The sequence below is a fragment of the Nematolebias whitei genome, chromosome 7 (genome assembly GCF_014905685.2).
Source record: "Nematolebias whitei isolate Nwh7 chromosome 7, NemWhi1, whole genome shotgun sequence".
NCBI classification, from domain to species: Eukaryota; Metazoa; Chordata; class Actinopteri; order Cyprinodontiformes; family Rivulidae; genus Nematolebias; species Nematolebias whitei.
In genome coordinates this window covers 12,292,889-12,310,601 of record NC_056504.1, presented here as the reverse complement: position 1 = coordinate 12,310,601, position 17,713 = coordinate 12,292,889, and the positions used below count along the sequence as shown (strand labels likewise).

Below are 17,713 nucleotides of genomic sequence, written 5' to 3'. Positions count from 1 at the left end.
ATATATATACAGTGACATATATGTTCTGTAAATAGCTTGTGATTTTTTTACTCCTTTCAGCTAACAGCAATATTGCAAATTTATATTTACTTGTATTATTTCATTTTTCATCTGACTTAAAAATAATTGTGTGTTCTTTATTTGTTTTTAAAGAAAAATGTATATTAAGTTTATCTTCAGGACGATTCTGCATTTAAAGGGATGGTTAACCCAAGACTGTAGTTAACTTCTTACATGTACATGCTCGCTAACTTCACATATCTTCAAATGAAAAGGGAAATATACATTTTTAAAACTTGTTTTTGTGTTACATTCATAAGCATACATGCATGTTAGTGCAACATGGGCTGTACAAACAAAGAAACAAATAAATGAATAAACAAATAAATAGTTCCTGAAAAATGAAAGTAATTTATTTAACTTCTTTATATTTGGAACTTGATTGGTTTATAACTCAATTTTAACCTTAAGAAGTGTACATTTTCACAAGTTTCTTTTACAAACTTGTTATTGTCAGACAGCGAACACAAACCAAGAGGAGCTTGGTCAAGCTAAGCACGGCTAACTGATCGATGGGGAGAAGAATGGAGTGATTTGTGTTCACAAGAAGAAAGACCTGCAGAAAAACAAAACCGTAAATGACAGAACAAACCTGAAACTCTAACACTTGTGTGACGTGTGTTAATACAAATATCTAGGACGTGAATGCGAGCAGGAGGTGAACTAGAATAACCAGAATAATCACTGTGGAAAAAAAATCACATCATGTTGCTGCTGATCTGTTTCATGTTGCTGCTGATCCGTTTCATGTTGCTGCTGATCCGTTTCATGTTGCTGCTGATGTGTTTCAATGTTGATGTGTTCATGCATGCTCATCTGCTCACACAGACTCATGTTCATGTTTGTGCTGATGTTCAATGTAATGTTTTTATGTTATGAGTGCTTAGTGTATTTTTAGTTAATGTTTTTCTTAGTTCATATATTAGATCTTATTACTGTTTTTCTTTTACATTTTATTGTTGGATGTAACTGGGACCTTGTGTACATAATTTCGCTCCACATGTACCACATGAGGTGCGAATGACAATAAAGAAACTCTGACTGAACTAGTTTTTGACTATTTTTGGTCACCTTTGTTTCACATTTGTAACACATTTTAGTCATAACTTCATTAAACTGAAACTCACGCAAATTTAATCAGGGCAACAAATGAGAGATTTACTGCATGTGATTATTGTGCTAACATTAATCCCCTCACAGCTGTTGCTCACATGCGACCTCATCAGAGGGTGTTATGGAGTTATCTGCAAATGTTAGTTCACCTGTATGCGCACCAAATGAATGAAGCAAAGTTCAATGACCTAAAAACCAGCTCTGGTGCTCCAGTTGCAGACACACTCACCTCAGAGGTAATCTCATCAAATCCTGGGCAGGCTTACATGCAGGTCAGAATAATCTCCACCATCATCCTCCTAATCAGTTTCTGATGAAAGTGGTAGCATCTACTCTCAGTTTTGTGTTTATTACTCCCTTCTCACGTTATTGCTGCGTTTATGTAACTGCAGAGACCGTCGCCGTGCAAGCTCCATTTAACACCCGTTCGATTTAACTTGGCCGTGCTCGTGATCTACGCAGCTTCTGTTTCATGTCAGCATGAATCTAACTGTTAACACATGCAAAACATAATGTACTACTTTAACTCAAAGCCAAGCTGTTGAAACTTTAGATATGTGGAGATAACGGTTTGACTCAATAAAAACAAAACCTTACAAACAAAGTTCTAATGTTGAATTTACAAAAGAAAAGGGATAGAAAATGGGATTCCAAGAACAGACTTCTAGTACAGATTGTGTGCTCAGCAGCACTGAACACAGACTTTTGAAGGTGTTTTGTGCTGCATGGGAAAATGCACAGCACTGTGGTACCTTGGCCACAATGGAGCGAACCCACAGTCTGGTTTCATCACATGCTGCAGCATCACTATGTTAAATTGCGTAATGGTTTATAGAGCAACTGTAGATGTTAGTGGGAAGACACTGAGAGACATATGATTCAAGGCTCACATGCAATGCTCAATACTTTGCAGACAACTGGATGCTTTTCACTTCAAAAGTTAAGCAATGTCCTGCCGTGTCTGTCATCGCATTAAGGAGCATGCAGATGAGTTTCTTCATGGTTTGTTAGAAATTTTAATCAGATTTCATGCAATCACACGCAGATTGATGAATACAAATAAAGACTTTATATGTGGAATGAAGCACAAACGTCAGCCCGGACTCACTTCCAAGAATGCAAACTGAGAGAAATAAAAATGGAAAGCTTGATGTTACCCCTAACATTTTGTGCCACCATATATCTGTTAGAGTAAGTTCAAGGACGAGTTCAGCAACCAGGAGAGTTCCATCTGTTATTGAAGACCTGTAGAAGAGTTTGCTGTCTTTCAGTGCTGCAGCAAACGCGAACATTCATGTAAGAGTGAGCTTCTGAAGGATAAATGCCTGAGGTGATTGTATCGAACAGACGTCACACATCAACATCTTTTGTAAAGCACTTCTATGGGACTCTTTGTATTGATGCTGAAAGAACCCACCACTGTGATTTAATAATGATAATAACATTAATGCATTCCATTTATAAGGCACTTTAAATTTATAAATTTCAAAAGTGCTATAATTTAAGAGTCATTAAAAATAAATCAGTTAACAAAAGTTAAAAATAGTCAAATCAGCTAGGGTCATAAAAACAACAGAACATATCTATGTGATTATCTGCATGATGCAAAAATTGACTCAATGTTTGCAGGATATTGTGGGAGACTTAATGAACAAAAATAGAAATGGCAGGAGGTGTATCACGTTCTGATGAGAGGGGATGTGACCGGGGACCAAAAACACTGACTCTTTCATACTTGGCTGCTGTTGCCATAGTGATTTTAACCACCGTTATGCAAGTGCTCCACTTATGGTGGCCACCTCCACAAAGCAATAGGCTCCAATGACACACATATGTGCAAACACAAGATTAAAAATATATATAGGAGTGGATTAAAAACCCTACATGTTGTGTGTTATGAACACAACACAGTGACAGAATAGGACCGTCATGGTGGTGAAGAGCAGCTCATCAGTCCTGGCTGTTATGTAACACTGAATACGCTTCTTCCCCACTTAGTGATAAAAGAGCTTATCTGCTCCATTTCTCCATCCACTCATTGATTGATCCCTCATCTCTGCGAAGAAGAGCCCATAAACACCATGCATGCTTCAGAACTTTATTTTTCTGTTTTTCCTCTTTCCTTGCTTTGACATTTTGGTGCATGCTGCCTCTTTTAATGTCTCTAGTTCTTTGGCCTTATGAATCTTTAAAAATTAAAAGGAAGCATCAAGTAAACCTAGCATGCGTGTTCATGGTCTGTGGGAGGAAAACGAAGTATCTGGAGAAAACTGATGCAGGCAGGAGAGAACATGTAAACTCCACATTGAAAGTCCAGGCTCAAACCCACAAACGTTTTTCTGTGAAGCATCAGCTCTGCCCACTGCTCCATCATGCCCCATGAAGAAAAATCTAACAACAACAACCTACTGAATGTGCTCTTAACGCTTTAAATCCTGCCCTAGACTGCAGAGATTAAAGTGTCTGTTCAGTCTAAGGGTTTGACTTGGTGATGTGCTGTCCTACACTCACAGGATTACCAACTCAACAAACCTGGGATGACCTAAAAGATATAAAGAGCATACAAACTGTGGATAAGTTAGATTTTGTGAGCAGCACTGTATGCAGATTATTTCATTACAGTCATGTTTTTTTATATGCGGGGGAATTTGAAGTACCATGTAAAAAACCTTCACATGCACCAGGAGAACATGCGGCCCCAGGCTGGAGACAAAGCCCTGCAACCTTTTAGCTGTGAGACCCTTTATCAATCCAGATAAATACAAAAATCCAAAATATCTAAATAACAAATGTATTAATTATGGTAAATAGTTTGCATTTAATAATTGTTATTAATGTCCTGATGCATGCTTGTAATCCAGGTAGAAAAATCTAACACAGTTAGTCCTCTGGACAGGTTCTTCTTTGTTGAAATATTTTTTTTTCATCCAAAAGACTTCTTCAGTCTGAGACCCTGTATCAAACTCTGTTTTATTAATAGTCTTTTCATAGTGGATCAATTTGCTGCTGACAGTCAGAACTAACTATTTACTTTTTAAAAGGAGGACCATCACAATGACCTTGGATGACCATGGATGACCAATGACATCACAATCACATAACAATGGATCCAGCAATTTTCAGTCAGGTCATCTGGCCTGTTTCTTTTTTTTTTTTTTTTTTTTGCTGAGACGTTTTGCACAATGGATCGTTAGTGCCCTGATGACCGCTTGCTATTCACGACCAATGCAACGAGCATATAAAGTCCACACAGAAAGGCCCCGGCAGTATAGCAACAAAATCACACCATTGTTTAACTCTTAATTACATAGATATAATCAAATCCAACAATGTTCAGTCAGGTCATCTGGACGGTTTATCTGGAAGGTTTCTTTCTTTTTTTTTTTTTCTGAGACATTTTGTCCTTCATCCAAAGGACTTCTTCAGTCCGAGGAGCCACAAACAAACTGAAGTAGCTACCACAAGTACCACACTATCACATCCCATAGTGGAAAAAAAAAATAATATATATATATATATTTTTTTTTTTAACCTGGATTATTGAACATGAATTTTGAAGATAAAATCATATATTACACAATAGATCGCGTCTTAACCTTCTGATTGCCCTTGTGTCAAAATGACCCATGAGGCCTCAGTTTTGGCCTTGTGGGTCATTTTGACCCAAGAGTAGCTGGAGGGTAAAATTCAGCTAACTTGATAAAATACTTTTGAACCTTGTATAAGGTAGACATAAAAAAAAAAGGTTTTAAAAGTTAATCCTGTGTCATCATGTTTAGGCAGAGTTATTGGTCATGGGTGACTTTAGTTCAAATATGAAGTCATTCTTTAGCTAACACAAAAGTTGTGTGTGACCTTTGGTTGGTGTTTGTCAGATGGATGTGCCAGCAGTGTCACACATTCCAGAGAGGACATGAGACTGGTAATGGCCCTTACACACTGTTGACACAAACCACCATCTGCTTAAGAGCTTTTGTTCATTTATTTATTTATCTCCCAACACAAAGCGCCAATGAGCCTCTGACTCAGAGCAGATGATTTGCTCCCTGCAATCTGCCTTGAACCAGTTGGAGATGACCAGGACTAGCTTTGGCACCCCAGGGTGCTTTCATCATCTTTTCATCAGACACGCTTAAAGACAGTGTGGAGTAAAAGCTGTGGACAGGTTTAAGGATAAATGGCAGCACTCCACAACATTATGGAAGATCAGCTGTAGCCCTCAGGTTAACATGTGCATGAGTTATATTTAGAGGTCCAGCATGAAGATTGAAAACCTTCTTGTTATTCTGTTAGAAAATTATGCATTTTGCTGCATTTTGTCACGCAGCTTTGACCTAAAATATGTAAAATATACACCAAAACATGCATTTTAATCGAGGATAGTGTGCTTTTGGTAGTGGTATGTTGAACAACTTTGATCAAATTTGTTAAAACATTCAGTAGAATTAAAGCAAATGAAATAATCCCAGCTCTTTATTTGAAGCTCAGACATAATTCAGGGTGGAGACATCAAAGTTTAAACAGATCACAAAACCTGGGACTCTACATGAGTCAACAGGAATCTTTCAGTTTTTAACAATCTCAGTTGAAGTTTTCAGATTTTTGCAACTTTGTCTATAAAATTATTATCTTTTTTTTTCTTCTTTCGGCCGCTCCCTTCATCAGGGGTCGCCACAGCGAACTTAGTCGCACAAAGACTTGGCCATTATTTTTATGCCGGATGTCCTTCCTGACGCAGCCACAGACCACCGAGCTACCACAGCCCTCTGTGTGGAGCAGAGAGCTGGGCGTCCGGGGGAGCAGATGGTGGGGGTTAAGAGCCTTGCTCAAGGGCCTAGAGTGGGGCAAATGAGGGTGGAGGCAGGTGTGGCTGCTTCACCTGTCCCACCCACATTTTGATGTTGTCGGTATGGGGAGTTGAACCGGCGACCTTCCAATCACAGGCCTACCCTTCTCTAACCTCTGTGCCACCACACCTGTCCATAAAATCTTTTACAGCTAAAAATATCACTCTAACTTTTAAATTGTCTAAAGTTTTATTTGTCTGCAACTTTCTTTGATACAGACACAAAATATACGTTAAACGCAGAGAGAAAGCAAAACGTGCACACCCAGGCATCTAAAGATGTTGGATTTTAACTCAAACTATTCCCGTCAAAACTGGATGTGAAGGATTTATTTCGTCATAAAACATTGTAGAAGCACTAACACTCACGTGACCAACAAAGTCTTGTAGCTGTTGGTTCATGAACTTCGAAGGTCCGTGTTTAGTTTTCACAGTGACTGAGGGTGACTTTTCAGTTTGTCTGCCTCTCGTTAACATGGAAGTCAGGGAGTGACAGACACAGGTGTGTGGTCACCATGGTAACCTGTTCATTTGATTCTGGCTCTCCTTACACTTTTTAAATATAGGCTTTTTAAAATTTAGACGATTACAATGTTCTACTGGACATTTGTTGCAGTGGAACTCAACATTTCTGCACGAGCTTCCTTTTTAATACAAACCTGTGATGGAGGCGTGTCATTTTTTTTAAACCTTTAATTATTCTTTAAGAACACAAACAAGTCTTTTTTATTGGTCGCGTACTGACTGACCCTCAGAAAAAGAGACAAAAGAGAGAGAAACTGCATCGGGTGTGCACCCCCATCACGTGTCAAACTCAAGGCCCGGGGGCCAAATGTGGCCCTCGTTGACATCTTATCTGACCCCCAAGATGATATGTGAAATGTAAAATACTTGTACATAATTTCGCTCTACCACATGTACCACATGAGGTGCGAATGACAATAAAGAAACTCTGACTCAAATGAGACCAATCAAACGCTTGTTGAGGAACCTGCAACCAAGAAAAGGATGTTGGGTATCTAACTTGAGTTAATGTAGATTCTGAAACCGTCCCTTAGTTCGAAAAAGGTTTTAAATTTTGGACTCCTTTTGTAAGTGAGTTTGACATCCATTGTGAACATTTACATGAAATTTGATTGCTGTGCCTTTCAAATTTTATGCAAACAAGAGGTACTTTGCGTCCTGACCTACTCTAATAACAGCAAACACGAAGAAAACACTGCTGTTACCACAAAGATTTTAATTCCCCTTCAGTAAAATATGGGACAACACAAACAAGAATGAGGTATCCAAACATGTCAAATAACAATATTACTTCATATCATTATTGTCACATTCATATTATGGAATGTTTTACTCTCCATTCATACCCTTTTTTTAATGTTTAGTTATTCTATGAAACAAAATAAATATCTCTCTACATCAGCTCTCTGAGAAACATATGAACAGAAGAGACAAACGGGGGGAGAGCAATGGCAGGTTGAACATTATTTCTGTCCTCACACAGAACTTTGCTCCTTTTCGTAGGCCCGTCTCAGTCTGAACGTCTGCTGAACGTCTTTCAGGCTGTTTGTGCAAAATGACACTTTCTTTGGAAACCTGACACTAAAAAACCGACCATGCCAAGCTCTGAATGGCTTTTATTACGGCCCACCCTGCTTCTTGATGGTTAGGAGGGTTGAAACACGGCGATTACACCAATCAGTTGTCCTCACAGTTGGCTTTTCTGTGCTGCTTGAAGTCTGTTTTGTAACCTGATGACAAACTGTGAGAACAAAAAGCAGCAGTGGCAGAAACAGGAAGGTGTAAACACCCCCAGCTACAACCATTCTGAAGAGCAGGAGTCTCTGGACTGGTTTGCACCGTCTGGGCCTCTGTTCTGCCAAAGATCTCCTTATTGTGCCTTTATGTGTTTTTATTTCAGGGTTCAGTCTGTGCTGTGGTTCTGCAGCTCAGAGATAATTGTGATCAAGTTCTGGAGACCAAAGATGTAGCCGCTGTCCTGGCCCTCGTGGACCACACTGTCCTCTCTGTAATGTCTGCAGGTGGTGTGGGCGAAGTCGATCATTCTCACATCCACCACAGGGCTGTGGGGGTCTGACCGGGACTGGCGAGCCTGGCTGATCCCTGAGCTCCCGCTGCTGCTGGCGCTGGATGTGGAGGGGCTGTGCGGAAAGCCAAGCGCACCTGCCACTTCCCCCGCCTCCTCCTCATCGTCTTCCTCCTCATCCATTTTAGGTTCGGCTTCCACCTCCTCGTCCTCATCCTCCTCTTCATCTTCAGAGAGCCCGTCTTCAGTGCATCGGCGCGAGTGTTTTCTGTGAGGCGCTCCGTCGTAGATGATGAGAAGGGAGCTGGAATAAAAGCGGTACGACTCGCAGGCTTCCAGGACGGCCTGCATCTCTCGGAGCCTGCTCAGCACCGGGGTCAGCAGCTCGTGGCGGAGACGCCGTCCACTGTGGAAGAACTGAAACAGAACCTCTTTGAACCCTGGCAAGGTCAGCTTGCGGCCAAGGTATTTGTTCCTGAACATCAGCTGCCCAGTGTCAGAATGGTACACCTGCAGGGACCAGGAAACAGGAGATTCAAACGTCTTCCACAAAAACACTAACCTTCAAATTAAACTTCCAGGCAAAAAATGTTGGTGGAGGACAAGACCTGTGACTATTTTCTGACTGTGAGTGAAACTCAGTTTGATGTAAAACATCAATTTTTTTTATTTAATTTTGTAAGCTTAAAAAGATTCAGTATTTAAAAAGAAGAACAAAAGTGACGATAAGAGGATTTAACTGGACAAAGACAACTTAAAAAAGGTCCACCACCTGCTGTTTTTTGTCTTTGTCCTAAGATCACTGTTTGTTGGTTAAAACATAATATAGATTTTTTTTATTATCAGAGGCTTTGAGAAAAAAAAAATACAATTTAGTAGAAAAGGCTGGAAGGTATAGTCATGTCAAAAGTATGACAACTGTGATAAACCCACACTTTCCTCACTTCCTCTTCAGTCATCACATCATCTAAAATAGTTGTGAGCCTCACGGCCAGTGAGAGGAGGCTGGACTGATTTAATCTATTTTAACACACAGAACATGAACAGTAGCTGAAATATAAAGCCCTGTGGTATATTGTGATATTGATACATCACTCACTAATATTGCAATATAATAAAAATATTGGTTTGTAAAGCCGCAAAATAAATCAATAATTTTATTATATTGCAATATTACCGAGTGCTGTATCGATATCGCAATAGGCCTTTATATTTCCAATACTTTTCATGTTCTGTGTGTGATATATTCTGATATATCAGAATCATTTATTTTCAGTCACTGTGGCTGTTTCCATTGATGAACAAATGCATGTGGTAGTTGGCAGCCATTCACAATGTTTTTATTTAAGGGCACATAAACAACAGCTATGAGAAAGAAAAAGTGTGTGGATATGTCTACTTTATGATGTTTTTAAGGTCTTCATGTCTTTGCAATGAGCAGCTTCAATAGTTTTTTTTAGATAACACTGTAATGTTCACTTTTCTGACCTGCATGCCGCAGAGACGGACTCCTATCAAAGCTGAGGTGCTCTGCTGGCACTTGCGGATCTGCATGGCCTTCTTCTCCTCAGAAGCATCGTCTCCGTGCTGCCGTGTGCCCATCTTCAGGTCCAACACGCACGGCACCGAGTGCCGCCATGTCAGGTTCTCTAAGAGGATGAATTCTGACACGCTGAGTCAAGGAAGAAAACGAAGGGCAACATAACGCCGTGCTGAAAACATAAACCTGCCTCATAAGAGCCGGAATAAAATAAATATAAAAAATTGTTTTTGTTTTGTTTTACTTCACTCGTTTTCACTCACATATCAAGTAAGTGATGTGGTGATTCAGAAACACGGCTCCTCTGGGATGGTAACTCAATAGCCAGACAGTGGATTAGGTAACAGGTTTCAGGTACAAGCTGAAGCCTCTGGTAAACATTTACATATACCAAGTGCACGTAAACACTGCAGAGCAGCTCTGGTGGCTTCAGTGTCCGGAGAACAAACAACGTCCTCTGACTTGGAACCAAAACTAATGAATGTGAGAGGAGCGGCAGCATTAAGCTCTTGAAGGATACTGTACTGGTTGCGGTGCTTGGCGTTCTCCTTCATCTTCTGCAGATGCTGCTGGTGACACTTGAGGCTCCAGGGGTTGTGTTTGAGCGGTGGCACAGCGTTGCTGTGACTGTGCTCCAGTCTGTAATGCAGCCCTTCGGCTTGCTGCAGCGCCTCCAGCTCCATGTCGTCCTGCAGCTTGTGGGCACTGAAAGACCAGCGTTTTTGTTTACTACAGACAAATCCATGAAAAACTATTGTTTAAAACATCTCTGAACATGCACCCACTTTATTTCACTTTGCATAAGTTTCGCTGTGAGATTCTCTCCTGCATTGTGACTAAACTACGCTGGGACACTGTCTTTGGTCTCACCTCTTGTCCTTGTCTTTTTGAAAGTTGCTGTAATGTTCGCTGTCCACAAGCACTGAGGACGCCATCATTTTCCCCCATTTGAGCATCTTACTCTTCGGCTCACAGTCGGCTGAGAGGTCTTTGTTTTCTAGATCTGCTGCTGGCTCACTGTTCAGGGGGTAGGCGATTAGGCAAAGATTTCCTTCGTCATCGTCCTCGAAGCTGACCGACACCACACCTGAGGAGGAAAGTGTTAGAATATCTTTAAAATAAGAACTCGTCTCACACTCAAAAATAACAAAACTAAGGAGTAAACCTTAGTAAATTTTTCAGTGCAACGTTTGAGTATAACACTGCTTGAATAAAACTTTGACTCATGTTGGCATGGGTAACCTGCTTGTGATGGCATTTTTCTATGAATTTTACAATTTCTTAAGATTTTCACAGTAAAATTTTGTGTTTTCCACGTATCATAACTGTTGAAATAACAGAAAATGTTCTTGAGCATGTGATCAGCTGGTTTTGGTTGTCAGCAGCAAACTGGTTGATCCACTCTGTGAAGGTGCTGTTTAAGAGACTGAGCTGAAAACAGCACCTCAGACTGAGGAAGTTTCTTGGATGAGAGACGAAACGTTTCTAGATTTTTTTGCTTTGTTTTGTTTTTTGTTTTTTTTTTAATGTCCAGAGGACCAGATTGAACTTTTTTGGGTTCTATTTCTTGTTTTACGGTAGTTCAATGCATATACTACAGTGATATACTGTTTTGTTTCACGGCCTGTTACTGTTGCAATTTGACCGTTTTTTACTGTAATTTTTACAGATTTTTTTAACAGTGCACAGAAGCCCCGGGATCTTGATGAAGTACCAAAAATTAAAAAGACTAGAATTGTTTCAGTGTTTATCCCAGCATCTTTGAACCCCTTTTTTAATCAGTTTCAATTAAACTTTCTATTGTTTAATCATAAACGGACACAACTTTTCATCATCATCACTGCATAGTCTCATGAATACTGCACAGAAAAGCAGAAACTAAAATTAGAATAGATTTTATTTTTGATTGCTCTGTGTTTTGCATGTGAACCTTCACATTCAGGTAAAGTGAATGTTGTGTTTTCATGAACATTTCTCTGCCGAGGGGACACTAAGGAACCAGCTGTGGGAGCCTGAGGTGGTGTACACCATCTATGAACACAGAAAGCGAGTAAATATGATAAAGTGTTAGAACGGAGCCTCCTGTGATCTTTGGATTTATTGTACAAGAATGAATATTAGATTAGATATTGTGTGTGAGGTTTACAGATGCCGTCTGGGACAAGTTTAGCTGTTTCTGTTTTACAGTATTTTTTAAAGATTATACTTTGGGGGCTTTGATAACAGAACTTTCTACTTATTCTGTTTGATTCAGGAACAAATATCATCTCCCACCTTCTGAGATGTTTCATGCTTTTTACAAACAGAACTCAACTAGGAAAGACCAATCTGTTCTGCTCACGATCAGCTGCAGCGCCCTCTTGTGGAGTCATTTTTAGTACACTGGTGGAAAAACAATACTGTACTTACGAAGCTAAATGCACCATTTTCACTGTACAAGCTCAAAAACATGCGTGCAAAGAAAACCCACCACAAACACCAGCATGCAAATGAAGCAAGATAGTTGCAACACACAGACTCCCTCACCTCTGTACTGGGGGGTAAACTTCCTCATTGCAGCAGGCAGGTTCCTGTAGAACTGATGCTCGCGGGGGATGAGGGGTTTGCAGATGGTCTGCTCCCCAAAGCGCAGGACGCAGGAATGCCCCCCCACCTGGTGCACAAAGGGCTCAAGCATCACCCCTTTGTCCATGCAGCACTGCTGATGCTGCAGCTGCTTCTGCGCTGCATCCATGGCCTCCTGGGCCTGAGCCTCCATGGCCGGACTCATCCCCCTCTGACCACACCACCGCGGGCATCAGCCTCCTCGCACGCGCACGCACCAATGCGGTGGGGCCCCAGATCCACTGATCGCAGGTCCCAGTGTGACGCACTGAGGGGGTCGGCGCGGAGTTATTCCCACGACGTCCACAGAAGCTGATGTGTTGATGCTTGAAGAACAGGAAGCAGCTCGATGTTTAATTCCTCTGACTGTTTCTTTGTGGCAGCAGCTGCGTAAAAACACACCAAGTGTTTCCGGTGGTTTGAAGCGGGGGGAGCGCTGATGGGACAGGTCCTGTTCTGCTGCAGCTGAGCCCTCTGTGACAGCTGAGAGCTGCCTCCCCACAGCTGAAGCTCCAGCAGCCCGCCCCGCACCTCACACCCTCCAATCAGCAGCCTCGAGAGCAAGTCGTCGGCTGCTATGCACCCCCCCACCACCACCACCACCATCATCACCCCCAGGCGAAGAGGCAAGCAAACAAAGAGAGGGGAGGGGAGAGGAATGAAGTCAGAGAGGAAGCTGAACTCAGCTGTTTCTCGGTTTAAGCGTCAGAACGAAAGACCATTTCAAAACAAACAAACAAGGTTACCAGGAGAACAACACAACAAGATGATTAAAGGGATCCAGTCTCAGTCTTGAACTAAAAGGATGTTGTGTTGAGAAAAGACAGAGCTGCAGCTGTTTGGTTTAGAAAAGACCTTATGGGCTGACGTCAGAGGTGCTGGTGCTCAGAGATATGAAGCCAGCTCTACAGCTAACATCTGTCCAGTGGTTCATGAGATATTTTGCTAACAAACACACCGTCTGTAGATAATGTCAGTTTTTAAGCAAGGATATGCTGTGCAGTGCTTTGAGAATGTGCTGAGCATTACCCTCAGCGACTACCACATCTGTAAAACTGGCCGTGCTATAACCAGTTTTGTGAAGTATTGATTGTAATTTTTACTGGGAGTTTCAAGGATCTGTCAATTGCTTCATGACATATTTTGCTAACAGACAGTCAGGGTTGAGGCCAAAGTTGTAAGCAAAATATTTCACGTGTGGCTCTCTGAGTGTGTTTGCAGGGGTGTCAAACCCACTTACAAATGGGGACCAAAATTAAAACCTTTGTCAAACTAAGGGCCAGTTTCAGAATCTACTCAAATCAGATACCCTGCATCTTTTCTTGGTTGCAGGTTCCGCAAGAAAAGTTTAATTGGTCTCATTTGATGTTCTCTGTTGCACTTTCATCATTATAATCAAAGATTACTGAAAAAAAATTCAAGTGATAAAAATATTTTACATTTAAAATATCATCTTGGGGGCCAGATAGGATGTCAACGAGGGCCACATTTGGCCCCCGGGCCTTGAGTTTGGCACATGTTGTTTAGGGCATTACTCTCATCTCTCACATTAGCTAATTTTATCTAAGTATCTATAAAAGTGTCAAATTATAGCTGTTTTTATGTTTCCTAAAGTCAGTTTTCTGTGGCGGCCATCTTGAATTGGGTCGACTCCAAAAGTGAAACAGCTGTCAGTGTACATCCATGAAGGACTCGTGCTGTTAAGAGGTGATCCAGGGTGGACACACGACGTGTCCGAGAGCAGAGTGGAAACTGTAATCCTCATCGTCCACCCTCCTTCTTGACACAGATTATTTTAGCAGGCAAAGCAACATCAGATTAAGACAGTCGCTCACTGCTGACTCTGCTCATTAAAACACTGACAAGTACAAAGTGTATTTACACCAAAACATACAGTAAATATTGGTGTAAAGTAGTGTGGTGTGTGTGTGATTCTATGCAACTATTAATGTTTGCTGGACATCTTCTTGTTGATCGCTGACTGCTTGAGGAGGAAACAGACTCAACACTAAGCTCTATAATCTGGCTGCTTGACTCACATGGAGCAGAAGTCCATGATGAACAATGTAAACTAGTCTTGGTTACATTTAAACACACATTTGCTGTGCACTTTTGATTGCCAGGCGTGTGATAATGTAACAGCCTGTGTGTGTGTGTGAGTCTGTTACAATGAGCTATTATTAGGTGTTGAACTAGTTAAGAGCCCCCACCCCCACCCCCAACACATACCCCGAGTGCTAACTCCATTGAGACGTTTAAAATTTGGGATGCAAGACAGAAGTGATTTGCCTTACTTCAAAGACTGCTACTTTTAATTATTAATGGCTGTCTTTTTGTAAAAGCATTCAGTTTTTTATTTGTTAAAAAAAAATGACACATCCAATAAATTTCATTCCACTTCACGATTGTGTCCCACTTGTTGTTGATTCTTCACAAAAAATTAAAATTTTATATCTTTATGTTTGAAACCTGAAATGTGGCAAAAGATTGAAAAGTTCAAGGGGGCCGAATACTTTCGCAAGGCACTGTGTCTATCTATCTATCTACAAAGTATATATGTGTGTGTGTGTATCCATCCATCCATTTTTTTTTTACCCGCTTCTTCCATTTTGGGTCACGGGGGTTGCCATTGCCCATGTCCAGCGATCACTGTATGAGGGGTGGGGGACACCCTGGACAGGTCGCAAGTCCATCACAGGGACACATAGAGACAAACGAGACAAACAACCATTCACTCTCTCACTCACACCTAGAGACAATTTAAAGTTACTAATCATCCTAACATGCGTGTTTTTGGTCTGTAAGAGGAAACCAGAGTGCCCGGAGAAAAAGAAAACCCACGCATGCACGGAGAGAACATGCAAGCTCCACCCAGAAAGGCCCCCAGACCGAGATTTGAACCAGGGACCTGCTCGCTGAGAGGCAGCAGCTCTACCAGTTGCGCCACCTTGCTGCCATATATATAGATATATCTATATCTATATATATAGATATATCTATATCTATAGATATAGATATTTCTATATCTATCTATCTATATATATATATCTATATATATATAGATATATATATATATATATAAATATATATATATAAATAAACTACTACTTATTTGTATTACTATCCCTACTTCGCAGTTTTTCACTTATCGCTGGGCTTCAGGGTTTGGATCTCCCGCGATAAACGAGGAACTTCTGTACTGTACATTTGTGTATGTTACGATACGTTTTTAATTAAAAGTAAAAAAAAAAAAACGTTTTGTGTAAATGTCTCATGTTACAACGTGGGAACTTGCGGCTTATAGATAAGTGTGGCACAAAATTATTATTTTTTATTTATTTAGTGGGCACGGCTTGTCGGGTGCACTCAATAATCCGGAAGTTACGGTACTTATAAGGTATTATGATATAGTTGTTTTGTATCAAGAAAATGAAGACATAGTTAATAAATTAGCAATGAGCAAGTTTTGCTTTGAAAACAATGTTTCAATTGTCACATAGCTGAGATGCTTTAATGAAATGTAAAAAGTTGGTAATTGTATTCAAATTCATTGTTTTTTTTGTGGGAAAGTAACAATGAAGAAACAGTTTAATCTACAATAAAGTCAAGATCAAGACTGAAGGTTTTTGTTACGTGTTTCTAAATTTATTTTCAGGGCTTGTGTCATTCAGCAGTCACGTTAGCCATCTAACAGATAAGCTAAACAAGTAAAAAGACAATAAAATCAATACTAAAAGCAGATGTTTAAACTTGACTTAATTAAACCGTAACAAGAAATGTTTCATAATCTAATTTATCCAAGTTTTTAATGCGCTTTGAGACATTTAAAAAGCGAACAATGAAAAAAATCAGCCTGATAAATGAGAGGTTACTGCACAGGGGAAATTACACACCAGCTGGGAAATTACTGCCGTGACCTTGAGAAAATGGGCCACACATCCCGAGGCAGGCAGTGAGAGCTTGTCACTGTGCTGCTGAGGCACGTGCCTGACACAGTGCTGTTCAAAAAACTAAAATCATCTAGGTAAGATCTTAGTGCCTACAGCCCTGATGACAGGAAGAGGACAGATATTAATCTGTTGAGTGATCCAGATCCAGGAAGCAGCTTTGCACATTCAAACTAACTCCAAATCCACACAACACATGAGCTGATATAAGAAGTGTGAGGCTATCTTTAGATTCATAATTAGTGATGTAAAACATCAGTTTCAACATCTACTTTATGTTAAAAAATTAGCACTATTAAGCATTTGTAATCTTTTTCACCATAACAGAAAACATGGCAGCGTGACGTTGAGGTATAATTAAGAGGGTCGATGTTTGACTGAATCAAGGTTGCAGCAGCTTTATGGAGCTCTGCAGCAACTGTTCACCTTCTTGTTATTCTGTCCACATTCTAGTTTGAGCTCAAGCTGCAAAAGTTCAAATATAATTGGAGACTGCCAGCCTGCATTTCTTGGAGGAAACTGAATCTTCCTTGTTAAGTTGCGTAGGCCAGTCTGTCTGAGAACAAGTGGAGAACAGGTGCATCGCAAAAAATTAAAATATTGTGAAAAAGTTCAATATTTATTGTCAGTCATTTCAAAAAGTGAAACTCATAAATTACATGGATTCATTACACAGAGTGAAATATTTAAAGTCTTTTTGATTCTTGTAATTTTGTTGACTATGGTTTACAGATAATGACGAAACAAAATTCAGTGTCTCAGAAAATTAGAATATTGTGAAGAGGTTCCATATTGTAAACTCCTGGTGTCTCACCCTGATCAGCTGATTAACTCCAGACATGAGCTACAAATGTCTCGTTCCTCAAGTTGAGACACTTCTGAACCAGAGACATCATAAGCGTCTTACCTGGTGAGGACAAAAAGAACTTAGACAATTTAAAAGTTAGTGTGATATGTTTAACAAACATTTTATGGACAGGAGTGGTGATGCAGAGGTTAGAGCAGGTGGGCATGTGATGGGAAGATCACCCCCTGGTACAGACATCATCAAAATGTGGGTGGGATAGGTGAAGCACCCACACCTGCCTCCACCCTCACCACTCTGGGCCCTTGAGCAAGGCCCTTAACCCCCACCATCTGCTCCTCTGGGTGTCCTAGACAGCAGCTCTCTGCTCCACACAGAGGGCTGTGGTTGTGTCAGGAAGGACATCCGGCATAAAAAAATAATTGCTAAGTCTTCGTGCAACTTAGTTCACTGTGGCGACCCCTGAAGAAGGGAGCAGCCGAAAGAAAGAAAAAAAATCATATTATTGAACTCACATGTTTAAAAACTGGTATAAAACTGAAGATGTATATAACTCAGTTGTAAAACATGTTTGTGCTGCTGTTGTTTTGGTGCATTGTTTTTGTAACATTAGTGTTTAGTGTATTCTTAGTTTACTGAATAAGTACTTTGTATATTCTTAGTTCATGACTCAAATCTTACTAATATTTTTTTTCTTTACAATTTGGATTTTTTGTTGGATGTAACTGGGACCCTATGTACATAGTTT

General features: G+C 40.4%; 1 protein-coding gene across 1 annotated transcript; it reads right to left on the bottom strand.

The window, feature by feature from the left end:
• Positions 1-7,193: 7,193 nt before the first annotated feature.
• On the bottom strand, positions 7,194-12,721 carry LOC119411716 (inositol hexakisphosphate kinase 2). The gene is made up of 5 exons (XM_037678633.1): positions 12,136-12,721; positions 10,480-10,696; positions 10,130-10,314; positions 9,558-9,733; positions 7,194-8,579 (listed from the first exon to the last, which is right to left on the bottom strand). The coding sequence occupies exons 1-5, from the start codon at positions 12,377-12,379 to the stop codon at positions 7,947-7,949; spliced, it is 1,455 nt and encodes a 484-aa protein (XP_037534561.1). The 5' UTR covers positions 12,380-12,721; the 3' UTR covers positions 7,194-7,946.
• Positions 12,722-17,713: the final 4,992 nt, after the last annotated feature.

Bases quoted from the DNA above. Each gene is read 5' to 3' on its own strand.
- LOC119411716 (XM_037678633.1), bottom strand. From the start codon at position 12,379: ATGAGTCCGGCCATGGAGGCTCAGGCCCAGGAGGCCATGGATGCAGCG. The intron at 9,734-10,129 runs GTATCCTTCAAG...TCAGCGTGTCAG, and splicing joins CAAGCACCGCAACCAGTACA to AATTCATCCTCTTAGAGAAC. The intron at 8,580-9,557 runs GTCAGAAAAGTG...TGGTCCCTGCAG, and splicing joins TCCGTCTCTGCGGCATGCAG to GTGTACCATTCTGACACTGG.